Source organism: Ailuropoda melanoleuca, chromosome 14 (assembly GCF_002007445.2).
Source record: "Ailuropoda melanoleuca isolate Jingjing chromosome 14, ASM200744v2, whole genome shotgun sequence".
NCBI lineage: Eukaryota > Metazoa > Chordata > Mammalia > Carnivora > Ursidae > Ailuropoda > Ailuropoda melanoleuca.
Genome location: NC_048231.1, coordinates 58,874,387 through 58,897,306, shown reverse-complemented (window position 1 = coordinate 58,897,306; position 22,920 = coordinate 58,874,387). Strand labels below are relative to the sequence as shown.

The window sequence follows — 22,920 nt, the reverse complement described above, 5'->3', positions numbered from 1 at the left end:
TGTTTCAGATGGTTTTCCTCTTAAACATTCCAGATACACATACTGAACCTTTTGAACTAGAACAAGACAACCTCTCAATAATGACAAATAACTGCTTCTATTAACTTGAGAAATTAACTCCAAACCATTCAATTACTGATTTAGTCACAAAACACTAAAAAGGCCAAATAAATCATTGCTTTAAAATGTTATCTTTTGAAAATGAAATCTACATCTGAATTATGAAGAGGAATAAACTTTTTATAGAAAAAGTTGAGTCTTCCTGACTGGTTGACTGATTTTCTACCAAATTTATCCTATTTCTACTAATTTCACAATATCCTGAAAGAGTGTGAGGTGTTAAAATATGAAAAGCTTCTTTGGCCCTTTAGACAGAGGTACCTTAAATGTAAACAACTGTAATGACAACCTTCTGGGTGTGGGTACCTACATCCTCTACTGAGTTGGAGATGTATGTAGCCTTTTTCTCAAAGACATGATGACTTCCTTTCCAATAACAGATTTGAGATATGTTTTCAAATACCTTAAAAATGAAAATTCATATAAAGAATCCTTTCAAAAGATCAGAGAAAAGCATTATATAATATTACATTGTAAGTTTTATTAATGGTAAATATTTGCATTTATTTTTAAAAGCTTAGCNTATACTGAGATACGTTTTCAAATACCTTAAAAATGAAAATTCATATAAAGAATCCTTTCAAAAGATCAGAGAAAAGCATTATATAATATTACATTGTAAGTTTTATTAATGGTAAATATTTGCATTTATTTTTAAAAGCTTAGCTCTTGCTAAGTGTTTTTTAAACAAAAACTAATAAGCAAGAATCATTTGCCATACATAAACTATATTCACGAGCAAGACTTTAATCAAGTGGGAGCTTAAAAACACCGGAAAAAATTCAAAGCAAAACACTGCTATGCGTCAATTAAACTGCTTTCTATCACACTGAATATACTGTATTTAGACTAACAAGCATACTGAAATTAACAGAAAAACAATTTTGTGGATTCAGGCTAAGTAAAATTCGCATTAAGAACATGCAATCCATGATTTCCTTAAAAAACCTTTCTTAAACCGAATCACTTGAACAAAAGGTCTTTTTTCTCATGAGGGGAAGACAATCTGTGTTTACCAAACAGATCTTCCTTTCATATTAAAATAGCAAACTGTATGAACCCTAGCTCTTCTTCCCAGATGCTACTTATACATGACTTTGCATAATGACTTATAGAATTACTTTTCTGGTAACAGTGTCATGGCCATAGTTTTTTAAAAAAACAAATATCAAGTGCAAATCTAGAAAACTTCCTTTAAAGAATTACCCAAACCCAGCACACATGCAGTATTGCTATTACACAAGCTGAGCAATACGCCTTATACGAAAGACCATACGAAAGACAGCCTTCTATCAAGTTTTGGTAGTGTTGCCAAGTTAATAATTCTTTCAAGGCACTGAAGAGTTATGTAGATGGATTTTCCAAAATATAATTAACAATTGCTTAAACTGTTACAAAGCCCTGAGTCAGAACTTTCAATAGCTTCCTGAAATTATAGATTTCAGACAAAATGGCATATTTGTTTATTTTATAGAAAATTACAAGACCATTTTGCATTTTGGAGGAAAGAAGTCACATTTATGAAACAAAGTCATGTAGACTGTACAGGAAAAGTAAAACATTCAGCAATATTATCTTTCTTACACATTTTGTACATGTCAATCGTCACCTGTCTTTATGGATTTACGCACCAAATTGATGTGGCGAGTCACCCTTCCTGTACCTACTGCTTAAATCCTCAACAACATAAAAATTTCAATTTGAACCTTGGGTTCCCATCTCTTCCTTAGTCACAAAAAAGAATGAAAGCTGGAAAAGTAATACTCTGACAGAAAAGGAGGTAGAAAATGCCAATGTAGCAACTTACAATTTTAATTCATCAGCTCCACTAACTCGTTCATATTTTCATACTCTAGATTCATCCTCTACTAACCATTTACTAGTAAACTGAGTCTCAATCTAAAAGATTTCCCCCTCACTATAGCAAAGCAATGTACACGAGACAGCATTAAATAGTTTTTCCTTAAATTTAATGTTAAAGAAGTACAACTGTGATTATTAATACTGCTATAGTTTTATATATGTATGTATATATATATATTTAAGTTCCAAGGCTATCATATGATTATCAAGTAATATCAGTAAGCATTCCTATCATAATATTCAAGCAAATAAAATTAGGTTGCGTTTTTGAGAGAAAAAAAAATATCTTGAGACCGTTACAAGGAGACTTAAAGACAACTGACATTTTTGACAAGGCACACATAGTCTGTGAAAATCTATTACCTTCCCCATTCACTACAAATTCAAAGCTAACCTAATTTTAATGTTGAAAGTGTGTGTCCCCCCCTGACCCGCGGCTCCAAATGAAGTAACAAACCCTTCCAATTAACAGACATTTAACTCCAACCCAATTTGATTTATAACAGTTGGGAGGAAGGGAAGAAATTCTGTCATCCCCCAAATCTTAGGAACTTAATGTTGACCATGACTTTAAATCTTGCAAACACAAACTATTAAGATAATTCAGGTTGTTTCTTGATTTATATTTAATCAAAACTCTATTCCATTGGGGGGAGGAGAGAAAATGGAGATGTTTAATGGGTACAGAGCTTCAGTTCTGCAAGGCGAGAAAGTTCTGGATAGCCATTTAACAATGTGAATATACTTAACACTACTGACCTGTACACTTAAAAGATGGTGAAGATGGCAAATTTCATTTTAAGTGTTTTTACAATTAAAAATTGCAAAAAAAATCTATTCCAAAGATTCAATTTTTACACAAATTATTACTATATCATTTTAGATACTCTGACAGGATAGGTGCTTTTCCTTTGGACTTTTTTTTAAAGCCAGATGTATTAAACCGTATAGTTTACAAAGTAATTGTCAATGAAATGACACTAAAAACTGGATGAAAGACCTTTTTTATTACTCATCAAGTATACTCTTTCTGCTTACTGCTTTAATGAAATCTACATGATTTTCTTAAACTCCCTTTTTCTCTAAATTCAAACACTGACTTTTCTTTCTTACTTGTTGCAACTCCTTACTGTCTCCCTATCCTATCCCATTGCTAAGTCTCTTAGTTCGTAAGTATAACTAAATCCTAGTCGAAAAGGGTCCAAAATTCATAATAAACAAGAGCATGACCCAGCAAGCTTTGAAATTCGAATTGGACAAATCTTAAGCAGCATGCATTCCAATATGCTAAAATGCTCTTACACGCTAAAGCCATCAAAGATACAAATTTAAGAATGCTATTTTCAACATTATCAATTAATTTTAGGTCTCAGTAACTAGCTGGTCAATTTGCAATGTTTAAAATTACAAACATCTTGTCCAATTACGATTTGGCCAGCTAAACTAAACATTTGTCTAATGTACTATTCCTACACTAATACAAAATGATCTTCTCTTGAAAAGCCTTCTTGCTCCCAACAAAATTAAATATGTATATAGTATAAGCAGTAAGAATGTTAAATTACGTGAACAAAAACGAGTAGAATAGCACCATCTGGTAAGTTGTGTGTGTGTTTTGGGCAACAAAGCTGATAGTCTTAAAGGAGAAAATGTGGTAGGAATGAGGGGGTACAGAGAGGGAATCCAAATGCTACTTAATGACAACTCTTCTGAAACATTAGGAAGAAGTGTTATCGGTACCTTTGGATCCCTTCTTGACTACAGATTTCTTCAAATGTACAACTGCTGCATGAGAGATTCTGTGTGTGCTAAGATGCTGACCACTTTTCAATGTTGTGTATCTAGCCCCTGAGGCCCAATAAATATGTTTTGAATGATGTCTGCTATGTTTGTTTTTTTTTTTAATGATTCTAGGAAAAGTAAAAGCTCTTCTGAGGCACATGATGAGCTGATGAGAAGGAAACATATCGAACTGGGAAAGTGCTGCTGAGAGACATGTAAGAGGTAGCGATTTCACAGAGTTAGAAGAAAGTCACTTAAACAACTCAGTTCTTAATCTTACTCTCGCTCACAAACACAAATTTAAAATAATTTTTCAGATGCTTGAAAACATGAATAGAGAAACACCGTCTATTCATTAAACAAATTTCAAAGTGGTACAAATATAGAAAATCCGCAAGTACACAGCATTATAATCATAGCAACCTTATGACTTTTTGTAATAATTTATGTTAATTGTATTTTGTATGTATGTAGAAGAAATAAACTAGTCTGGAAAATGAAATTGCCTTTTAGGGATGTAAGTTTAAGCACTGCAAGCTCCAAAGACAAAAAGGATTTAAGTAAAGCAGAGCTCTAGACCACAGAATTCACTGGATGGCCAAACCATGCACGAGTCAGCCAGGTGTTTCCTCCTCTCCAGCTGATCTAGTGGAAAAGAGATGGGCAGCCTATGGCATGGAAAAAAAAATCCTGACTTTCGCTATTTTCAAATCTTAAAGAAAATAGCCTATTTCTTTAAGTGAACATCATGTCAGATGTTCTATCTTTCTATAACATTAAAATATGGCTTAAAAAATAGCCTCAGTGGCCCTTTATTAGACAACTGAATCCATATAAATTTTCAAATTTAAAATTTATAAAAATTTTACTGTTCTAAATCCTAAGTTATTCAGCTAAACACAGATATGGAATTACTGAGACTACAAAATCAGCCAACAAAGCTCACCACTGTTTTCACCAGGACTTGCAAAGGCAGCAGCCATTAAATTGCCAGGAATATTCTTAAATTTAGTTCTCATAACAACAAAAAGAAATCCCCAAAAAACAAACAAACAAAAACAAAATGAAAGAAAAAAAAAAGAACGAACCACTACAAAGAAAGGAAACAACTACCACGTAACTACCCCCTTAGGAATAAGCTTATACACAGTATATAGTAGACACCACTGTAAACAGCTGGTATTTTTATACTCTAGCAGCAATGACCCCAAAACACTTATTTATATGTAGATTCATCCTAGAGAGAGTAAGACTACTCATTCAAAGGAGGGAAAATGATGAGATGCTCTAGAATAAGTCTGAATTAAAAAAAAAAAACAAACTACAGGTAATCAGACATACTTCTGTAAATGTCCTGGTCACTCTTTCTAAAAAGTATGTATCATTAGGTTACTTACTACGTCTTGGATACTGTTGGTAATTTAAATAATATCCTCATCTGTAGGTATAAAGAGAGTGTTTTCTTTACAACAAGCCTTAGCAACTGAAAGAAAATGGAAGTAGGGCTTATGATGAAGATAGAACCAGTATCACTGTCAGAATGAACAGATATGGACAAGAAAAAGATTGCTGCCTTGGGACAATGAGTTATCCTTCTCAGACCACTGGGGTACGAGTCAGTACAAAAGAAAAGCTACATGGAACCTCAGAAGCCCAAATAGAGCAACATTATTTCACTGGTCAGATCAAGCCTGGATAAGTAACCACAGGGAAAACTGAGGTACACTTTTCACAGACTTTTTTTTTTTTTTAAAGGCTGGTAAACAGAACAGTGTATAGATTAATATATATGAAAGGCAACTGTTAATGGTGAGTTAATAGCTACTTATTTATTGGCCACTTCCCCACTACAGTTCCCCACTACGATTGCTTATTTTTCCTTTTCATGTCAATCACCTTGAAATTTGATTCAAGTTAAACAAGTTTCCTTTACGTCTAGAAATTAAGCTAAATGGAAAGTCACTACTCTCTCACTCCAAGCTCCCATTTACTCTAAGAATTCAGAATCATTTGCATAACTTTTTATCTTAAAAAGATAATCCTCTCTTCAGTATTAACTATGTAAAACTTGTATTATAATTTTGTCTTTTAACACATGTGACCTAATGGTTTGACTTGTCCCGATCATTTGATGCATGACTGTTCTGAGTACCTGTGTCAACCCACTGTGTAAAATCATGATAAACTGAAGGATAGCTGATCATAAGAAACTACATTTCTTGAGGTCTAACAAATTTATAAACCAAAAGAAAAAATGCAATGAAAACAAAAACAACAGGAGATCCTTAAAGGATTTTTCCCTTTAGAAGTGACAACTAAATTACCCATGAATTACATGGATTTGATGTTTCAAATTAAAAGACACAAAAACAAAAAACACAACTTCAAACACCGTCTTGTACAGGTTTTTTGTTCTGGCACATTTACAGTCTAATTACACCCTAGGAAAGAAACTATGATATTAAAAATTAATTCATTAGAACCTCCAACTAGCTTAACAGCTTACTAAGAGCTCATGACCAATACTTCAGCTAAGAAAACAGTTTCTTAATTAATACAAAAGAATCCTTCGTTCGATAGCCTTGCGACAAATAGGACATTCACTCATTCGGTCTCCACAGAGCTGGCAGGTTCCATGGCCACAGAGGAAAATCATATTCTTCAGACGATCCAAACACACAGGGCACATGGTCTGGAATGTGAAATAACAAAGCAATAAATGCCGAGACATTTTATATTTTGAAACTGTAATATGTAACAACTTTATAACATCACTTTCTTTTTTTGTTTCAATCTTTGTTGCTCTAAAATTTTTAAAAATTTTTAATTTTAAAAATTTTAAACAGTTAAAATGTCATCCCTATAAAACAGAAATATTGGTTGTAGTGTCAGGACTATTTCAAAGGCACTACATAAAACAAAAATTGCAAATGCCAAAATCTAATAAGAAATGGATAAAAATAGGCGCAGTTTCAGTCAGATTCCCCAACTCTGGGTACTATGCTGTTCTTGTATGAAAATCTGACAATATATCAGGCCTACTGGAGAGGGGGAACAGTGTAGAGATGTCCCTAAAAATACATGATATGTATTTTTATGATACAGTTTCAGGCCTATTATCATTCCCACTTTAAAAACAAGGAAACTGAGGCTTCGTGGGGCTAAACACTTCCCCACAGCAGGCCACAATGTGAACTAGGGTTCTGTGGCCCACAGCTCCTGCTCTGAAACATGCTTCACTGGATTACTATCAGTGTAGAATCCCCTTAAGTTAAAAACGATTAGCCTAAGTTACATATTAATAAATGTAACTTCATGAACTCAGAAAACTTGAGAAGTATGTTAGGTATACTTCTGTGAAAACACTCTAGAAAAGCAGATATTCATTCACAAAACACATTTTACACTTTATACTTATAAAAATACATTTTACCTTAATATATCACAATACTTCATTCTGAATTATATCTTTTCCCAAATAACACAGAAATGAACAATGTCTAAATTAATAAACTAGGCCTAAAGCCTATATGAAAATGTAGTTACCAACTTTGACAATACCAGAGAGCATTGTGGTAAGGAGGGGGAAGGAACTGTAATCTAAATTGTTAACCACAGCTTTCCGAAGTAAATTTTCACATTTATCTATCTTAAAGTTTGAGAAACAAAGTTGTAGAAAATTTTATTTTGTATCTTAAAAAGCCAAACCAGCCTTTTAGTGCCATTAAGATAGTTTTTTTTCCCTTAAATTTTTGAGTTACATGCAGTTAATTAATAATGTTTATTTCCAAAAGTAAAACACATGTGCACAGCCTAGGTTAAGTTACTTAGAGATTACTATATCCTTAACACCACATGAAATTACATTGGGGTAATAGAAAGACTGGAGATCTAAAATTTAAAAAGGGTTATTCAGCTACTTTGTCTTGGTAACCTTGAAGGGATCCCTGCAAGAAATCCCATCAATCCTCAAAAAATCAATTTTCCTGTAAGTGTTTAAATATTTTAGTGATGCAATATGGTCATGAAGATTATTTAAGGGAGAAGAAATGTCTTTGAAGTGCTAAACTTGGATAACAGTAGAGCTGAATTTTTAAGGATACATAAGAGGGCTCAAAAAGTGCCATTATTCATTTTAAAAACAATTTTAATTCACCATTAGGAGATGAAATGCTTTTCACAGAAGATGTATTCAAAAATCAGTTTTACTTTTCTGTAAGTGTCTTATGGGAAAGGAAATGAGAGTCTACGGAGCTTCAAGATTTTTGAAATGTTCTATTTTATATCAGAATGAGCTAAATATGTTCCTATTTTTATGTTCCTACGTAAGAACTGGTAAATCCATGTTTATCTTTACTTATTCACTATATAATAAGTATTACTAGGTGTGAGATTTCAAAAGAAAAACTAGCTGAGTCATAAGAGTTTTCATCTTTTCAGATGGGTGTTTAAATTCCTAGTAAATATATACGTTTAATTCTAAATTACTGTAACTACCATATTACTATATCACAAAGGTCATTAGTTACCCTGACTCACTCTATTTATTGACTATGTTACTTTCTTATAAATTCAGTAGAAAAGACAAGAGTGATGATTAACAACTGAATGGAACACTGATGTGATACCCAAACTAAAGAAATAACACCCTCTGCTTCTCAATCCTTTGGATCTGATTTAATTGCTGGGTCAAATGGGGGGGTTGGGGCAGGGGAAGACAGACTTTCTTACTCACTGTATATGTAACAAGTTTTAACTAACTTCTTTATTTTACTGTTGCTGCTATTAAATATTGAGTAGATAAAAGAGAACTTCTGTTGGCATGTATAAGATATGAAGGAAGTTTAAAGGATGGAATGCTACCTTTTCTTTTGAAGCCACTCCAAACACCCTCCCAAATACTTTCCATCTACCACTCACTGATACCCACTACTCTAAATGCTGCATTTTTCCTTCCTTTGCTTTTCTTTATGGTGTGAGTGTGTGTGTGTGAGAGAGACAGAAAAATATATTTTTCCTCTCTACTGAAGTATCACATCTATACAGAAATGTGCACGAATCATAAATGTACAGTTTGATAAAAGTTCACAAACTGATCAGATGTATGTAATCGGCACTTTATATATCTCTCCATAAAGAAACATCCCTTGTGCTCCCTTCTGGCCATCCCAGCCAAGAAAACCACTACCCTTGGTTTTAAACACCACCTGTACAATTTTTTCCAAGCCTGTATCCCCAAACAACATCCTGCTTAGTTATATGATTATAATGACAAACTTTCCCAAGGTGTTTTTACTCATTTACATTCCCATCAGCAGTACGTGAGTTACAGCTGCTACGTATTCTAACACTTTGTACTGACAATTTCTTTTTTTTTTTTTTAAAGATTTTATTTATTTATTCGACAGAGATAGAGACAGCCAGCGAGAGAGGGAACACAAGCAGGGGAGTGGGAGAGGAAGAAGCAGGCTCATAGCAGAGGAGCCTGATGTGGGGCTCGATCCCAGAACGCCGGGATCACACCCTGAGCTGAAGGCAGACGCTTAACCACTGTGCCACCCAGGCGCCCCTGTACTGACAATTTCTAACACTGCGTTTTCCATGCAGTCAGGTAGGTAAGAAAAGGCACCTAACTGTAGTTTTAATTTTCATTTCTTCTTCTTTTTTTAAGGTAAGCTCTATGCCCAAAGGGGGGCCCAAACTCACGACCCTGAGATCAAGAGTCACATGCTCTACTGACTGAGCCAGCCACGCACCCCAATATTCATTTCTTGATTACTCATCTGGTTGAGCATTTTTCAATGTTCATTGGAAAGTGCCTGATTAAATCTTTGAATCATATTACCTTTTGCAAATATTTAAATACTACCATTGATACCCTAACATGAGCCAAGATTACTACATAAAACACTGGTAGTTTTATAGAAAAAAATTAAATGCCATTCTTACAATCATCATTCACCAAGAAGGAATCATTAGTACCTGCTCTTTGATGTCCTGTAACTGCTGTTGCAACTTCTGGACATCTGCATTGACATTGGTATTATCCTTGTCCTTTTGTAATACTGGAATATTTCCACTTGCTATAATGTAAATAAAATAAATATTTTAATGATTGTTTTGACATAGCAATGATTTTTTATTTCTAAAATTATTACTCCTTTATTAAAAACACAAGACTATTAGAATCCTCTTTAAAAAATTTTCTCATTCATGGACAACAGATGCAGTAGTGACATTCGTATTACACTCCTTTATTTATAATCTTCAGAAAGAAATAGGTCTGCACATTATTTTCTAATTATATTTAACTCAGCTAGCCAACAATCTACACACAGACTTTTGGGTTTTCTGAGGTACTACTTGCTTCCTTTGACAAGCTCACAAATACATTTTATGCTTGTTCTCTCTGCTTCCGCATTGTACGAACCCAACAATGTAGGCAGCACAGCACTTTTTTTTAAAAAGCCAGTTTTGGAAGCAATGATTATAAAGTCTCTTACATGATGTTTCTGAGAACAGACAAAAACCTAGGCTCCTTCCTCTCTGCCCAACCCTCTTTGCTACTGATCTGAGATGAGGAACTCCATGAAAGAAAAGCTGTGATCAGTGGGTCTCCTAAATGGAGGGAAATTTTCTATTTCAACTTTTACTACTCTCTAGATTTTTACTCTCTTAACTCTAGTTAATTTGTCCCTGGGACTTTTATTCTACTCTATTGGTGATAAAGACAAAAAGCCCTGGGCAAAAGTGGTTATACTAATGTTCTTCCTCATGCACACACAGAACAAAGAAATCAAGGATACTATCCAAGCTTATATCTAGCACAAAGATGAAAAATATTTTTATACAGCTATAGTATTAAAAAGATTGGAAGTAAATAATTTACCTTTCATCTTTCCACTCCTTCACTGAGTTACACTTCAGTATATCTACAGTTACTCTGTCCCAAATAAATACTATTCTGTAAAATACTGACATGCACCAGGTAAAACTTGCTACACAAAGGAATGAGGCATTAATACTTGTGTAACTGAAAAAATGTGCAATACACTGTTCTGCCAAGATACACTAAATTTAATCTTAAAAACAGCATATTTTCTTTAAGCAAGAATACAACAATTTTCTTTATATTCTACGTGGATGTTTCTTAAAAGACAAATGCTTCAAGTTCTATAATCATAGTGCAAGCTAGAAAAACATAATCTCAAGTTTCCTATAACAAGAACAAACCCCCCCGTTCCTCTGGAGTTTTGGGTCACAGACCCTGTGCTTTACAAGGCAATAGTGTACTACACGTGAGACGAGATCTTCATGAAAGTCCCAATAAGAAAACAAAGTAAGAAAAAGATCAAGAAAATACACTTACAGATGTCATCAGTGGCATCTTCTGAACTTTTCCCTCCACAACACATAATGAAAGGCACTCTTCGTTCAACTACCGCCCGACACTGCACACACTTTTTCATCAGACTAGCACAGTCTGCAAAATAGCAGGATACTTCTTACAAGAGACAACACGACAAGAGGGCTGCCTTTCTCTGCTCATTTTTATGACTTAAATCTCACACTGAAACATTAAACAAATTCTATGAATGCACAATTCTACCTTCTTAAAATGTTATTGACCTACAAATGTATATTCTTCATAGGCAGCCTCTAGAAGAGAGAGCCCATTGTTATGAAAATAATGACATTTTCTAATATATTAGAATAAATAGTGAAAGGGATTTTTCTGGTTTGTTTTTTTTTTCAAAGATTTTATTTACTTGACAGAGAGCGTGCGCGCACAAGCAGGGGGAGGAGCAGAGGGAGAGGGAGGAGCAGAGGGAGAGGGAGAAGCAGGCTCCCCACTGAGCAGGGAGCCTGACATGGGACTCGATCCCAGCATCCCGGGATCACGACCTGAGCGAAGGCAGACGCCCAACCAAGCCACCCAGGCACCCCTGTGGGTTTTTTTTTTTTAAAACAAAAAATATTTCAAGATCTTAAGGCTAGGGAATGAAAATAATGGCATTTTCTAATATATTAGAGTAAATTGTGAAAGGGATTTTTCTGTTTTTTTTTTTAAATAAAAAATATTTCAGGATCTTAAGCCTTGAGAACAAAGGAGAGAGATACTTTTCATAAGTTTTAGCTAATATAGAATTATAAGGTTGCTCACATAATTTTCTAAACGTACTTTCTATTGTAAATAGCTTATCCTTAAAATTCCTAAAATATGTTGAAGAATTCTCTTCCTTCTATCAAACAGATGTAATCTAATAAGGAAATTGTTTAGTAACTACTTTTTTAATGTAGCAGTCAAGAAAACATCAAACGTGTCATAATGGACTTTCTAAAATTTATATATCAGAGGAATGCTCTCCCATCCCAAAGAAATACCTAGGCACAAATACAGGTTGTGGATTGTTAATTCTACATCTGAAGTTGTTAATTAATTACAAAATAACATACAACGCTTCAATATATCCTTTCCCACAAGCATTTACTATGAAAGTATACTCCATATCTTCATCTATGTAGCAAGGGTCTTTACCATTTCAAAAACATGGAAAATAAAAGACAACTGTGACAGGTATCCAGGGATAATTTATGACCAGGCACTAAACTTTAACAAAGCACAAAACTGGGGCGCCTGGGTGGCTCAGTCGTTAAGCATTTGCCTTCGGCTCAGGGCGTGATCCCAGAATCCCGGGATCGAGCCCTGCATTGTGATCCCTGCTCCGCTGGGAGCCTGCTTCTTCCTCTCCCACTCCCCATGCTTGTGTTCCCACTCTCTCTGGCTATCTCTCTCTCTCCCTGTCAAATAAATAAATAAATAAATAATCTTAAAAAAAAAAAAAGCACAAAACCACTGACGTGGACAAGATGGGGCACATAATCCTAATGGTGCTTACGCCAGTGGACAGAGAAGGGTTATCAAGGCCGATCTCATGTCAAGGCCTAAACAGAGATGGATCTGATGCTGGCTTATGCATGACACACTAGGTAGGAACTAATGCTAGTAGAAATCTGATTTGGTATTTGTATTAAATCTGAGGGCAGATTTTTTCCCTTAAATTTAAATGATTAAATTAAGTGCCTCAATACATAATATATAACCACGATTATCACAAATTCTTTTAACTACTAAGGTTGGTACATTTTTTCTAGAAAATTCTTCCTTTCCTCCAAAACAGATATAATCTCTCCTTCTTCAGCCCTGTCAAGGCACTGTTTTATACTCTTTGAGGTTCCAATACTCTGCTTAACATTACTGAGATGTAGGTAATGGACTAAGTGCTTCACTGTACTTTCCTTGAAAGAGAGGCATTTTCCACCTCAACTTCATCTTCTCTAGCAAATAAATGTTTAACAAGGTGTCTGTACAATGGAGAAAAACAATCTACTTCTTAGGGTTGTTGTGAAGATAAATGAGGCAACATTCCAAAAGTAATTAAAATGTCTGGGGCACCTGGATGGCTCAGTGGGTTAAGGGTCCAACTCTTGATTTCGACTCAGGTCAAGATCTCAGGGTCGTGAGATCAAGCCCCACGTCAGGCTCCATACTAGGCGTGAAGCCTACTTAAGAATCTCTCTCTCCCTCTGCCCCTCCCCTGGTGCTCATGCCCTCTCTCTCTTAAAAAAAAAAAAGTGTCTGGTACAAGGTAAGAGCTTAATAAAAGTTAGCTGCTACTCTCGTTACATGTGAATGCAAGAGACAATGTAAAAACTTTGGAAAACTCCTGGAGAAAGTACTGCAATAAGGCTTGAAAATCTATATTACCAACTACTCATTATAACCAGCTTTCAAGTCTCTGTAGGTCTCACTTAGGTCCAGGACAAGGGTCAGCAAACTAGAGCCTCCAGGCCAAACCCGACCATGTGCCTGTTTTTGCTCATTTTTTTTTTTTTTTTAAGTAGACTCCACACCCAATGCGCGGCCCTAGGCACAGGGCTTGAACTCACAATCCTGAGATGGAGACCTGAACTGAGATCAAGAGTCAGATACCTAACAGATTGAGCCACCCAGGCGCCCCCAGGTACCTGTTTTTGTAAATAAAGTATTAATGAAAAGCAGTCCTATTCACTGACGTATTATCTATGGTTGTTTTTGCACTATAATGGCAGAGCTGAGTAATAGGAAAGAGTTTTAAGTAGTTACTACAGAAATCAAATGGCCCACAGAGTCAAAAATATTTATTATTTGACCCTTTACCAAAAAAGTTTGCCAGCCCCTAGACTGTGAAAACCTAAGCAACCTGAGCTCTTTCTACTTAAGACAGAAATCCACAAGCCCTCCTACGGTTTGTAACAGCCATTATACTAGTCTTTGGAAAACAAAAACAATTACTTGAGGGCAATGCTACAGGAAGAAACCTTGATCCTTTCTTTAGTTGATGAGCTGCCTATCAGAATGAAAAAAACCACCAAGACTTAAAGCAAATCTATGCCAATGAGATTAATCTATCATACAAGTTGTGTATTACTTAGATATTATATTGAAAATCAGTACCTACTGACTGAACTTTTTTTTAAAAGATTTTATTTATGAGAAAGAGAGAGCAAGAGCAGGGAGTTGGGGGGCAGGACAGAGTGCAAGGGAGAAGCAGACTCCCCACTGAACAAGGAGCCCAACACGGAGCTCCACTGGAAGCTCAATCCCAAGACCCCGAGATCATGACCTGAGCTGGAGGCAGCCACTTAACTGAGCCACCCAGGCACCCCTTGAACTATTTTAAAATAGGAAACACCAGGGGCGCCTGGGTGGCTCAGTCGGTAAGTGTCTGCCTTCAGCTCAGGGTGTGATCCCAGATCCTCAATCGAGCCACACATCAGGCTCCTCCGCTGGGAGCCTGCTTCTTCCTCTCCTACTCCCCCTGCTTGTGTTCCCTCTCTCGCTGGCTGTCTCTCTCTCTGTCAAATAAATAAATAAAATCTTAAAAAAAAAAAAAAAAAAAGAAACACCATCCTTTACCTTGAGCCCATTTAAGGTGTAAGTTGTTAACTTGCTTAAAATCCTTCATTGACAAATGAAAACAAAGGAAGAGAATGCTGAACAGTACATGAATTTGAAAAGGCGAGGTATAAAAGGCAAAGGCCTTTGAAAGAATATGTTTAAGAGCTACTTTAAAACATCACTTGAACTTTAATATATTCTCCCAGAGTCCTATAAGCTCTTTTGACATAAAGATTAAGAAAGGTTAAGAAGGCCAGACATTATAGCCCCAAATGGTTGCTGTGGGTGGTTCAGTAGTAGGGCAAGTATGCAGGAGAGGCACTATCAAGGTGAAGACAAATGAGGATGTGCTAATTTTATATGTGGAAAGGGCTAGACTAAATGTCTTTGGAAATAAATCTCTATCATGTGTGAGAAGAGATCATTTTTGATACAGATGAATAAAAATGTGAGTTGGTAGAACACATAGCTTATTCTGTCTTCTCTAACACTCAGGAGCAAGGAGGGACATAGGTGACCTTGTACATAATATAGAGGAAGAGATGGAAGGTTCTAGAGAGGGCTACCAATGTTTTTGTTCATGGGTTATTAAAAAAAAACAAATCCAAGCTATAATTTGTTTCATTTTCTATTTTTATAAAAACACTAAGTTTTGTACAGGCTACTTACTCTCACAAGCACACATGTGTCCACAAGGTTGAAAAAGAACAGCTGCTTTCTTGTCAGAGCATACCACACATTCTTCAATCTACAAAAAAGAGGTTACAGCACGAGTGTGAACATCTACAGATAAATCCCCTAACTCTAACAGTTCCTTTTGTATCCAAGTGTATTTCCTCTATAAGGCAACACTCTCAGCACAGGAAACTTAATATGCACTCCTCCTTTGTCCTCTATTCTCTTGGTTACTCATTTTTTTACCTTTACATACCCTGGCCCTTCACAGGTTCTATTTTCATGTTACTCTCCCTACTTGTCCCAAAAAATGATAAAGAAAACTCCATTTCCTCTGTGGTCAGAAAGACTAAAATAGACTTTAATTTTTTTTCAAAAACTACTTTGACAGAAAAATTTAAAAAACAAAAAGTATAAAAATAAATGTAAGGTAAGCTAGACTTCTAATATTAATACAAACCCAGCCAGATTAGCAGACTTCTAGAGCCCAGGTGGAATTTTTCTGTTTATCCACATCGGAGGAACTTTTCCGGGACTTGGTCAGTTCCCCCACACTGACGGGAGCTCATGGCTGTAGGCTGTTCTTTCTCCCTGATCTCTAAAGCCTCAAGTCCTCCAAAACCTATTCATAATTTCCCTCAATTTTACCTCCTCTTCATCTCCACTTCATCTGAATTTTGAGAGCATAGCTACTTCTTAACCTGGCTCTTAGCTTTTCTCACCTCCCACCCATCCCACTGCCCTTGCTTCACATCTATCTTTCACCTGTTCTCTCTTCTGGCACATGTTCACATTTACCCAGATCTGTGCCACTTAATATTCCTGTCCAAAAATGGTGACCACCAGTCACCTATAACTTCACCTAACTAACCAAATATTGCATACATGCTCTCTATGGACTCTCCCAATTTATACCTTGCTTATGTACATAGAATTTCTATAGTTGAGTAACAGGGGAAAGCAGTAAGACATGGTGGGTTGAGAACTTCATATTCTTGGATTCAAACTGCAGCTCCAATAATAACAAATTATCTAACATTGTTAAGCCACAGCACATTTTATCTGAACGATAAAGAACCACCTTTCTTCACAGGGTAGTAAAGGGTAAATCAGATATTAAGTGTAGAGTGTTTAGTTCAATGCCTAAGATAATATCAGTGCCCAATGCATGATAATTCTTTTCTCCCCTCTATATAATGATGTGCTATTTCTTTAAAAGATTTCCAATGCAACTCTTTATACATCTGAAATGTTCATAAAGAGTTTAAAATAATCTATCAAATTGATTAAACAATCATTTACTTACCAAATCTCCTATTAAATATATATGAAAAAAATCTTTGTAGCCTTAACTTCTTTCCCCTTTGGATTTTTTCCTCAGGTTATATTCCCAGGAATGGAATTACTAAATAAAAGCATATTTATTGTAATGGCTTATAAATATTGTCAGGATGGTCTCTCAAAAACATGAACCCATTTATTTAACCTGCAGCAGTGTCTGAGAGAGTGTCCATCTTCCACTTTCCTGGCTAGCATTTTTAAAATTTTATTTACACTAATTTGATAGGAATGATTAATGGTAATTCATAATTTTTTATCTACATTTCTTTAATTGCTAAAGAGACAAAGCTTCTTTATTCCCCCTTCCACTAAATACTAGTTTTATAATTTATCTTTAATGAAGATGTTCATTATCCTTTAACCACTTGGGGTCACTATTTCTTTATATTCAAAGGCTCTGCAGCTAACCTGGCAAATCTATTTGGTGGGTATGTACTTTTTGTACTTTTCTACAGGTCTGAAAATTCCTTTAAGTCAAACTGACAGTCCACTAATTCTTGGAATTCAAAAGTGGTCTAAAACAGAACGACAGCACATTCCTCCCTCTCTACCTCCCTGCTCCATCAATCTTCCCTCTGCAGACATTTCCTAATTGTGTCTGTGTGTCATCAGACAGGGGAAAGAACAAGGACTTAAGAATCAAGAAACCTGTGTTTGATACTCTGAGTAAACCTCTCTGAGCTTCAGTTTTTTCAACTCTGAATCCTAGAGTTGGATCAAAGGACCAGGAAGGGTTATTCCGTATTGGAGACTCTGCTTCCAGCAGGCAACCTGGGGCTCTGAACTCATGTTATAGCTCTCTTAAAGCACCTACAACATCCTTTGCGGCAGAGTAGCTTTTAATCTAAGTCATAGTTTACCAGTCGGTTACAATTTTTTAGGAGGGAATTATCATATACATCTATGTCTTCACTACAAAACAAATGCTCAATAAAGATTTGCTGAAATAGGGCTTAATCTAACACAAAAAGTTTCAAGTGCAACAGCAGAATACACAGATCAATCTAAAAATAAGAGAATGGCTTAAATTCTTTCAGATTCATTCCCAAACTGTTGCTTCGAAGGAACAATCTTCCAGTCTGAGAAGGTTCCCCATGAAAATGTACAAAGCACTGGCAAAATAATACCTTTTAAGTCACTGCCAGCTAATTTATTAAAAGAATTAGTGCCAGCTCCTCTCTAATTAATGAAGGTAAATGAATAGCTTAAGAAACATCAGGGGAAAATGAAGAGAATAAAAAGAAGAGAATGAAAAGAGTATAAACTTCATAAATGAAACCAAAGAACACCAAACATATCTTTTGGTTACAGCTACTCACCTTAAGAGAAATCATGTGTAAGAAACTTAAATCTCACTTTTACATACACATATGGAAAAACTAAAAAGGAAAATCAATTATTTCAGTACAACCAAAATGGGTAAGATGGTACAGTTACAATAAAGCACCACGTTACACAGAAAAAGAATGAAACCAGAAACCAAGAAAAGAATAACACATCTCAAAAAGCAAAGAGTCAGACAACATAAAAAGTTCCGAGAGGATATAGAATTTGGCCTCACTAACAGCAGGGTGATCAGACTTCATTTGCTTCTTGGTGGGACACAATACAAAGTGAGTAGCACCGTCTGTGAGAATTTCTTGCCAAAAATGTTTAAGCTGACTCTAATCAAGCCGTGAGATCTAACTTCCAGTTTACAGAAACATAGAGGATAAAGAAACAAATTAAAGAACACCGTGATAAAACAAACAAATCCAGAATGTGTGACATTCTACAAAAAAATAAAAATAAAAATCAAGTGGTCTTTTATAAAGATGAATATGAGAGTCCATGTACTCAAAAAAGGTGTAATATATAAGTAACTACAATAAAAAATGGAATTAAATACATCTCTAGGTTTTAAGAGGCTTTGAAAGCAAAGTAGTAGATCAATTTTATTTTTAACTTCTACAGTTTACATTTAAAGAAGGAAACTCAAAGTTGTTCTCTTGATAAATACATAAATTATACATTCTCATATTTAAATCATTCTTAGACCGAAATTTAACAGACATATGGCATCATATAATCTTATTTATCATTATTTATAGTGTAAAAGAACTTCATAAAATGATAAAATACTGTATTAAAAAAATATTACCTTTGTCCTGGACTGAACTTGTTCTTTACAGATGAGGCATTTCTTGACTCGTGGAGAACATAAAGAACAGGTAGCAATATGTCCACATGGGCCAAAAAGAGTATCTCTCTTCATATCTGAGCACACCATGCACTCTTCTAAAGTTTCAGAATCATTACTAATCATAGAAGGACTTCGAGAACCCACTTGACCACTAGTAAAAGAAAATATTTATAATCAATCCTATCAGAATATTTATATTACTTCATTAATTAAGATGCTTTTGAAAACATCGAGAGCATCATTAGTATACATAAAAACAGCTTTAGTTATGTGAAAAAAATTAAGCTACAGCTTAATACATCCGTATAAGAAACACTATATGCTATATTTTTCCATTTATATACATCTCTGCATCTTTATGTACTTCTAATACTATTTAAATTTCAAATTGAACAAATAGCTCACCAAATGGAAAAGGGTGAATCTTCTTTTAACAGAGAAATCAAAAACACTACTCACAAAAAATTTAACATGAACACAGTTTCACTCAGACTCTATTTTATCTATATAGAACCAGCAGAGACAGGCAAAGGAATAAAACAAAAATTCTAGCTAGAGCCCACGTCAGTTATCCTAACTACAGACAGAATGAAGTGTCATCAGAGTCCACAACTGACAGGGCACTGTGGAAAATACGTCACCGCAGCTGCCGTTTTGACATTTCTTTAAATGTATTCTTAAGGAGCATAAAATTGTACTATGGAAAGGCAAAACTCATCTATAAATATGTAGATACGGGACACAGAAATACATAAAAATGACCAACTACAGCTATAGAAAGACACAATCTGCAGAGACTCATGAACATGGACACACACACGAAGCGGTTTCATCTGGGACACCAGTGGTAAAGTTATTAGTGCAGTAATTATAGTGCCTTCTGTCTGTGTTTTTGCAATAGAATTTTATGTTCCTTAAGGATACACTTAAAGAAATGTATATACCTCATTACATTAATTTCCTCATTAACACAGCTCTAAGGTATGGATTCCAAAGAGAAGTCATTTATCATTACACCCAAATTATAAAAGAGGCAAGAGAACACAAAGATCAAGGGACAACTACTGAAATGTGCAATGACAAGAACTGGATATAAAGGGCAATAATAATTGCACAGTACCGTTTGGATAAAGAGTAATGAAATATATCTCTTTGTATGTCTATAATATCTCATAAGAAGAAAATCAGTTGCATTATGAATAATCACTAAAATCACTGACATATTTTAGTTTTAGAGAAGAAGACAAGTGTGAAATCATTTTCAGAGACAACTCCATCAGGAATTGTTTCCTTCATGTGTTCATTTTTTCAAATTCTTTCAATCCTTCAGTGATACTTAGGCTGGTCAGGCACTATGCAGTGTGCTAGAATTATTACCAAGTTTGTGTGAGATACACCTTAGAGTGTATCTAAGAGATCTAGAGAACTGCCTCTCCTAAAAAGGTCTATTAAAATTCTAAATATATCTAACATTAATCACAGCAACTTCACTAGTAAGACTCTTTCTTATAGATAAACTTCTCTAACATGTAGGAGAACTGGAAAATCAGACTGGTTTAGAAAAGTTTCTTAGCACTTACTATGCATAAAGCGTCATATTCAGTAATGTAGAGAATACAACACGAAATAAGAGACACAGTGTCTGCAGGAAAATTTTTAAGGAAGAGTCAACATAAAAACAGTAAGCAAAGACATTTTCAAGTAATCAAGTCCTCCGTTATGAAACCACATGGTACTTTATATATAGAGAGAATACTAAGTTTTATGATAATGATACAAACCTGACTTTTTCCTTATGACACTTTGCCAGTGCTTTGCAGAGACTTGGATCAGGACAGAGATCAAGCGGCGACTGACCTTTCTTATTTCGAATGCTAAGGTCAGCGCCGTTGGCAGCCAAAAAACAGGCAATAGATGCCGCACTCTTCTTCTCCGCCCCCTGGGTACCAAGTCCCATTATTAACTGAAATCAAATGAAAAGAGTCATGATTTTCCCCTTAGGAATCTGTTATCAATTCTCACCACCAAATGTGTGTGTGTGTGTGTGTGTGTGTGTGTGTGTGTGTGTGTGTGTGTGTGTGTTTGTGTGGGCATGTTTGTGTGTGTATTATATACAAATATACGTCTGGAAAGAACTTATGGCCTACATAGACATGGTGGGCATTAACATCCATTCACCCCTTCGATCCAGTTTTCTCCGGTATAGTCTGAGGACTGACCCACTCTCTAGATTTACAGGTGGACCAAAGAAGGTGACACCAGTCAGATATCCACCTCATCTATGTGATTAGGTCAGGAATGACAAATCAAGTCAATTAGGACAATAAAACTCAAGAAGAGGACTTCTGATGGACATACTGAGGAAAAAGTAGTTCTTTCTACTCAATGTAACACTGGAGCTGCTGGCAACCAATGGGAAATAGCAAGAGAGAAAACAGAGAGAAGAACGAACACCAAAGAACTGGGCCAAGAAATGGAGAAGGAGATAAATCAGTTTCTGATATCATATGAGCTACTTATTCAAACATGTTATCAAACATCTGTAGAGCATCTACAATGGACCAAATACTATTTTTAGCACTTTCCATGAGTTAACTCATTTAATCTTTACAACAACCTTATGGAGGTAATTATTCCATTCCCTCCTTTTTAAAATGAGAAAGGAGGGGCATATGGGTGGCTCAGTCAGTTAAGCACCTGCATTCGGCTCAGATCATGATCCCAGAGTCCTGAGATCAAGTCCCGCATTGGGCTCCTTGCTCAGCAGGGAGTCTGCTTCTCCCTCTGCCTACTGTTCTCGCTCTATCTGACAAATAAATAAATCTTAAAAAAAAAAAATGAGAAAGGAGGCACACAGGAGTTAAGAGAATTTACCAATAGTCATATAAAAGGCAGCAATTCTCAAACATTTTGGTCTTGGAACCCCTTCACATTCTTAAAAATGATTCTAAAATTCATATGGAAAGGTGAAAGACAGAACAAAGTTTTCTTTGTAAAAAAAGAAAAAAGTGGGAGGACTTTTACTACCTGAGTTGAATGTTTATTATAAAGCTACAGTAATCAAGACAGTAGGGTTGGCATCACATAGCTAAAGACATAGATCAACAGAAAAGCATACAGGATCCAGAAAGACTCACCTATCTGGTTAATTGAATTGGGATAAAGGCACAACAGACAATTCAGTAGAAAAAGTCTTTTCAACAGATGGTGGTGGAATAACTGGAACATTCACATATAAAACAATGATCTCTGATACTTCATACTATATATAAAAATTAACTCAAAATGAATCATAGTCCAATGAAAGACCTAAATGTGAGACAGAAATCCATCAAAATCCTAGAGGAGAACACAGGCAGCAACCTCTTTGACCTCAGCCACGGCAACTTCTTGCTAGACATGTCTCCAGAGGCAAGGGAAACAAAGGCAAAAATGAACTACTGGGACTTCACCAGGACAAAAAGCTTTTGCACAGCAAAAGAAACAATCAACAGAACTAAAAGACAACCTACCAAATGGAAGAAGATATTTGCAAATGACAGATAAAGGGGTAGTATCCGAAATCTATAAAGAACTCATCAAACTCAACACCCAAAAACAAAAAATCCAGTCAATAAATGGGCAGAAGACGTGAACAAACATTTCTCCAAAGAAGACATACAAATGGCCAACAGACACATGAAAAAATGCTCAGTATCAGTCATCATCACAGAAATACAAATCAAAAACACAATGAGGTACCACCTCACACCAGTCAGAATGCCTAAAGTAACAACTCAGGAAACAATACATGTTGACAATGATGTGGAGAAGGCGGAACCCTCTGACACTGTTGGTGGGAAGGCAAACTGGTGCAGCCACTCTGGAAAATAGTATGGAGGTTCTTCAAAAAGTAAAAACAGAACTACCCTACAATCCAGCAATTGCACTACTAGGTATCTATCCAAAGGTGATACGAAGGGGCACCTGCACCCCAATGTTTATAGCAGCAGTGTCCACAATAGCCAAACTATGG

At 35.5% G+C, this 22,920-nt stretch overlaps 1 protein-coding gene across 1 annotated transcript in view; it reads right to left on the bottom strand.

Annotated features, from left to right (window-relative positions):
• Window positions 1-726: 726 nt before the first annotated feature.
• The window catches only part of MIB1 (mindbomb E3 ubiquitin protein ligase 1), a 128,678-nt gene continuing 106,484 nt past the window's right edge, over window positions 727-22,920 (bottom strand). The window contains exons 16-21 of the mRNA XM_034643299.1: window positions 20,687-20,868; window positions 18,864-19,056; window positions 15,377-15,455; window positions 11,135-11,248; window positions 9,748-9,848; window positions 727-6,457 (exon numbers count right to left, since the gene is read on the bottom strand). Of these exons, the coding sequence (XP_034499190.1) occupies window positions 6,317-6,457; window positions 9,748-9,848; window positions 11,135-11,248; window positions 15,377-15,455; window positions 18,864-19,056; window positions 20,687-20,868 (810 nt within the window). The 3' untranslated portion in view covers window positions 727-6,316. The remainder of the gene's footprint in view (window positions 6,458-9,747; window positions 9,849-11,134; window positions 11,249-15,376; window positions 15,456-18,863; window positions 19,057-20,686; window positions 20,869-22,920) is intronic.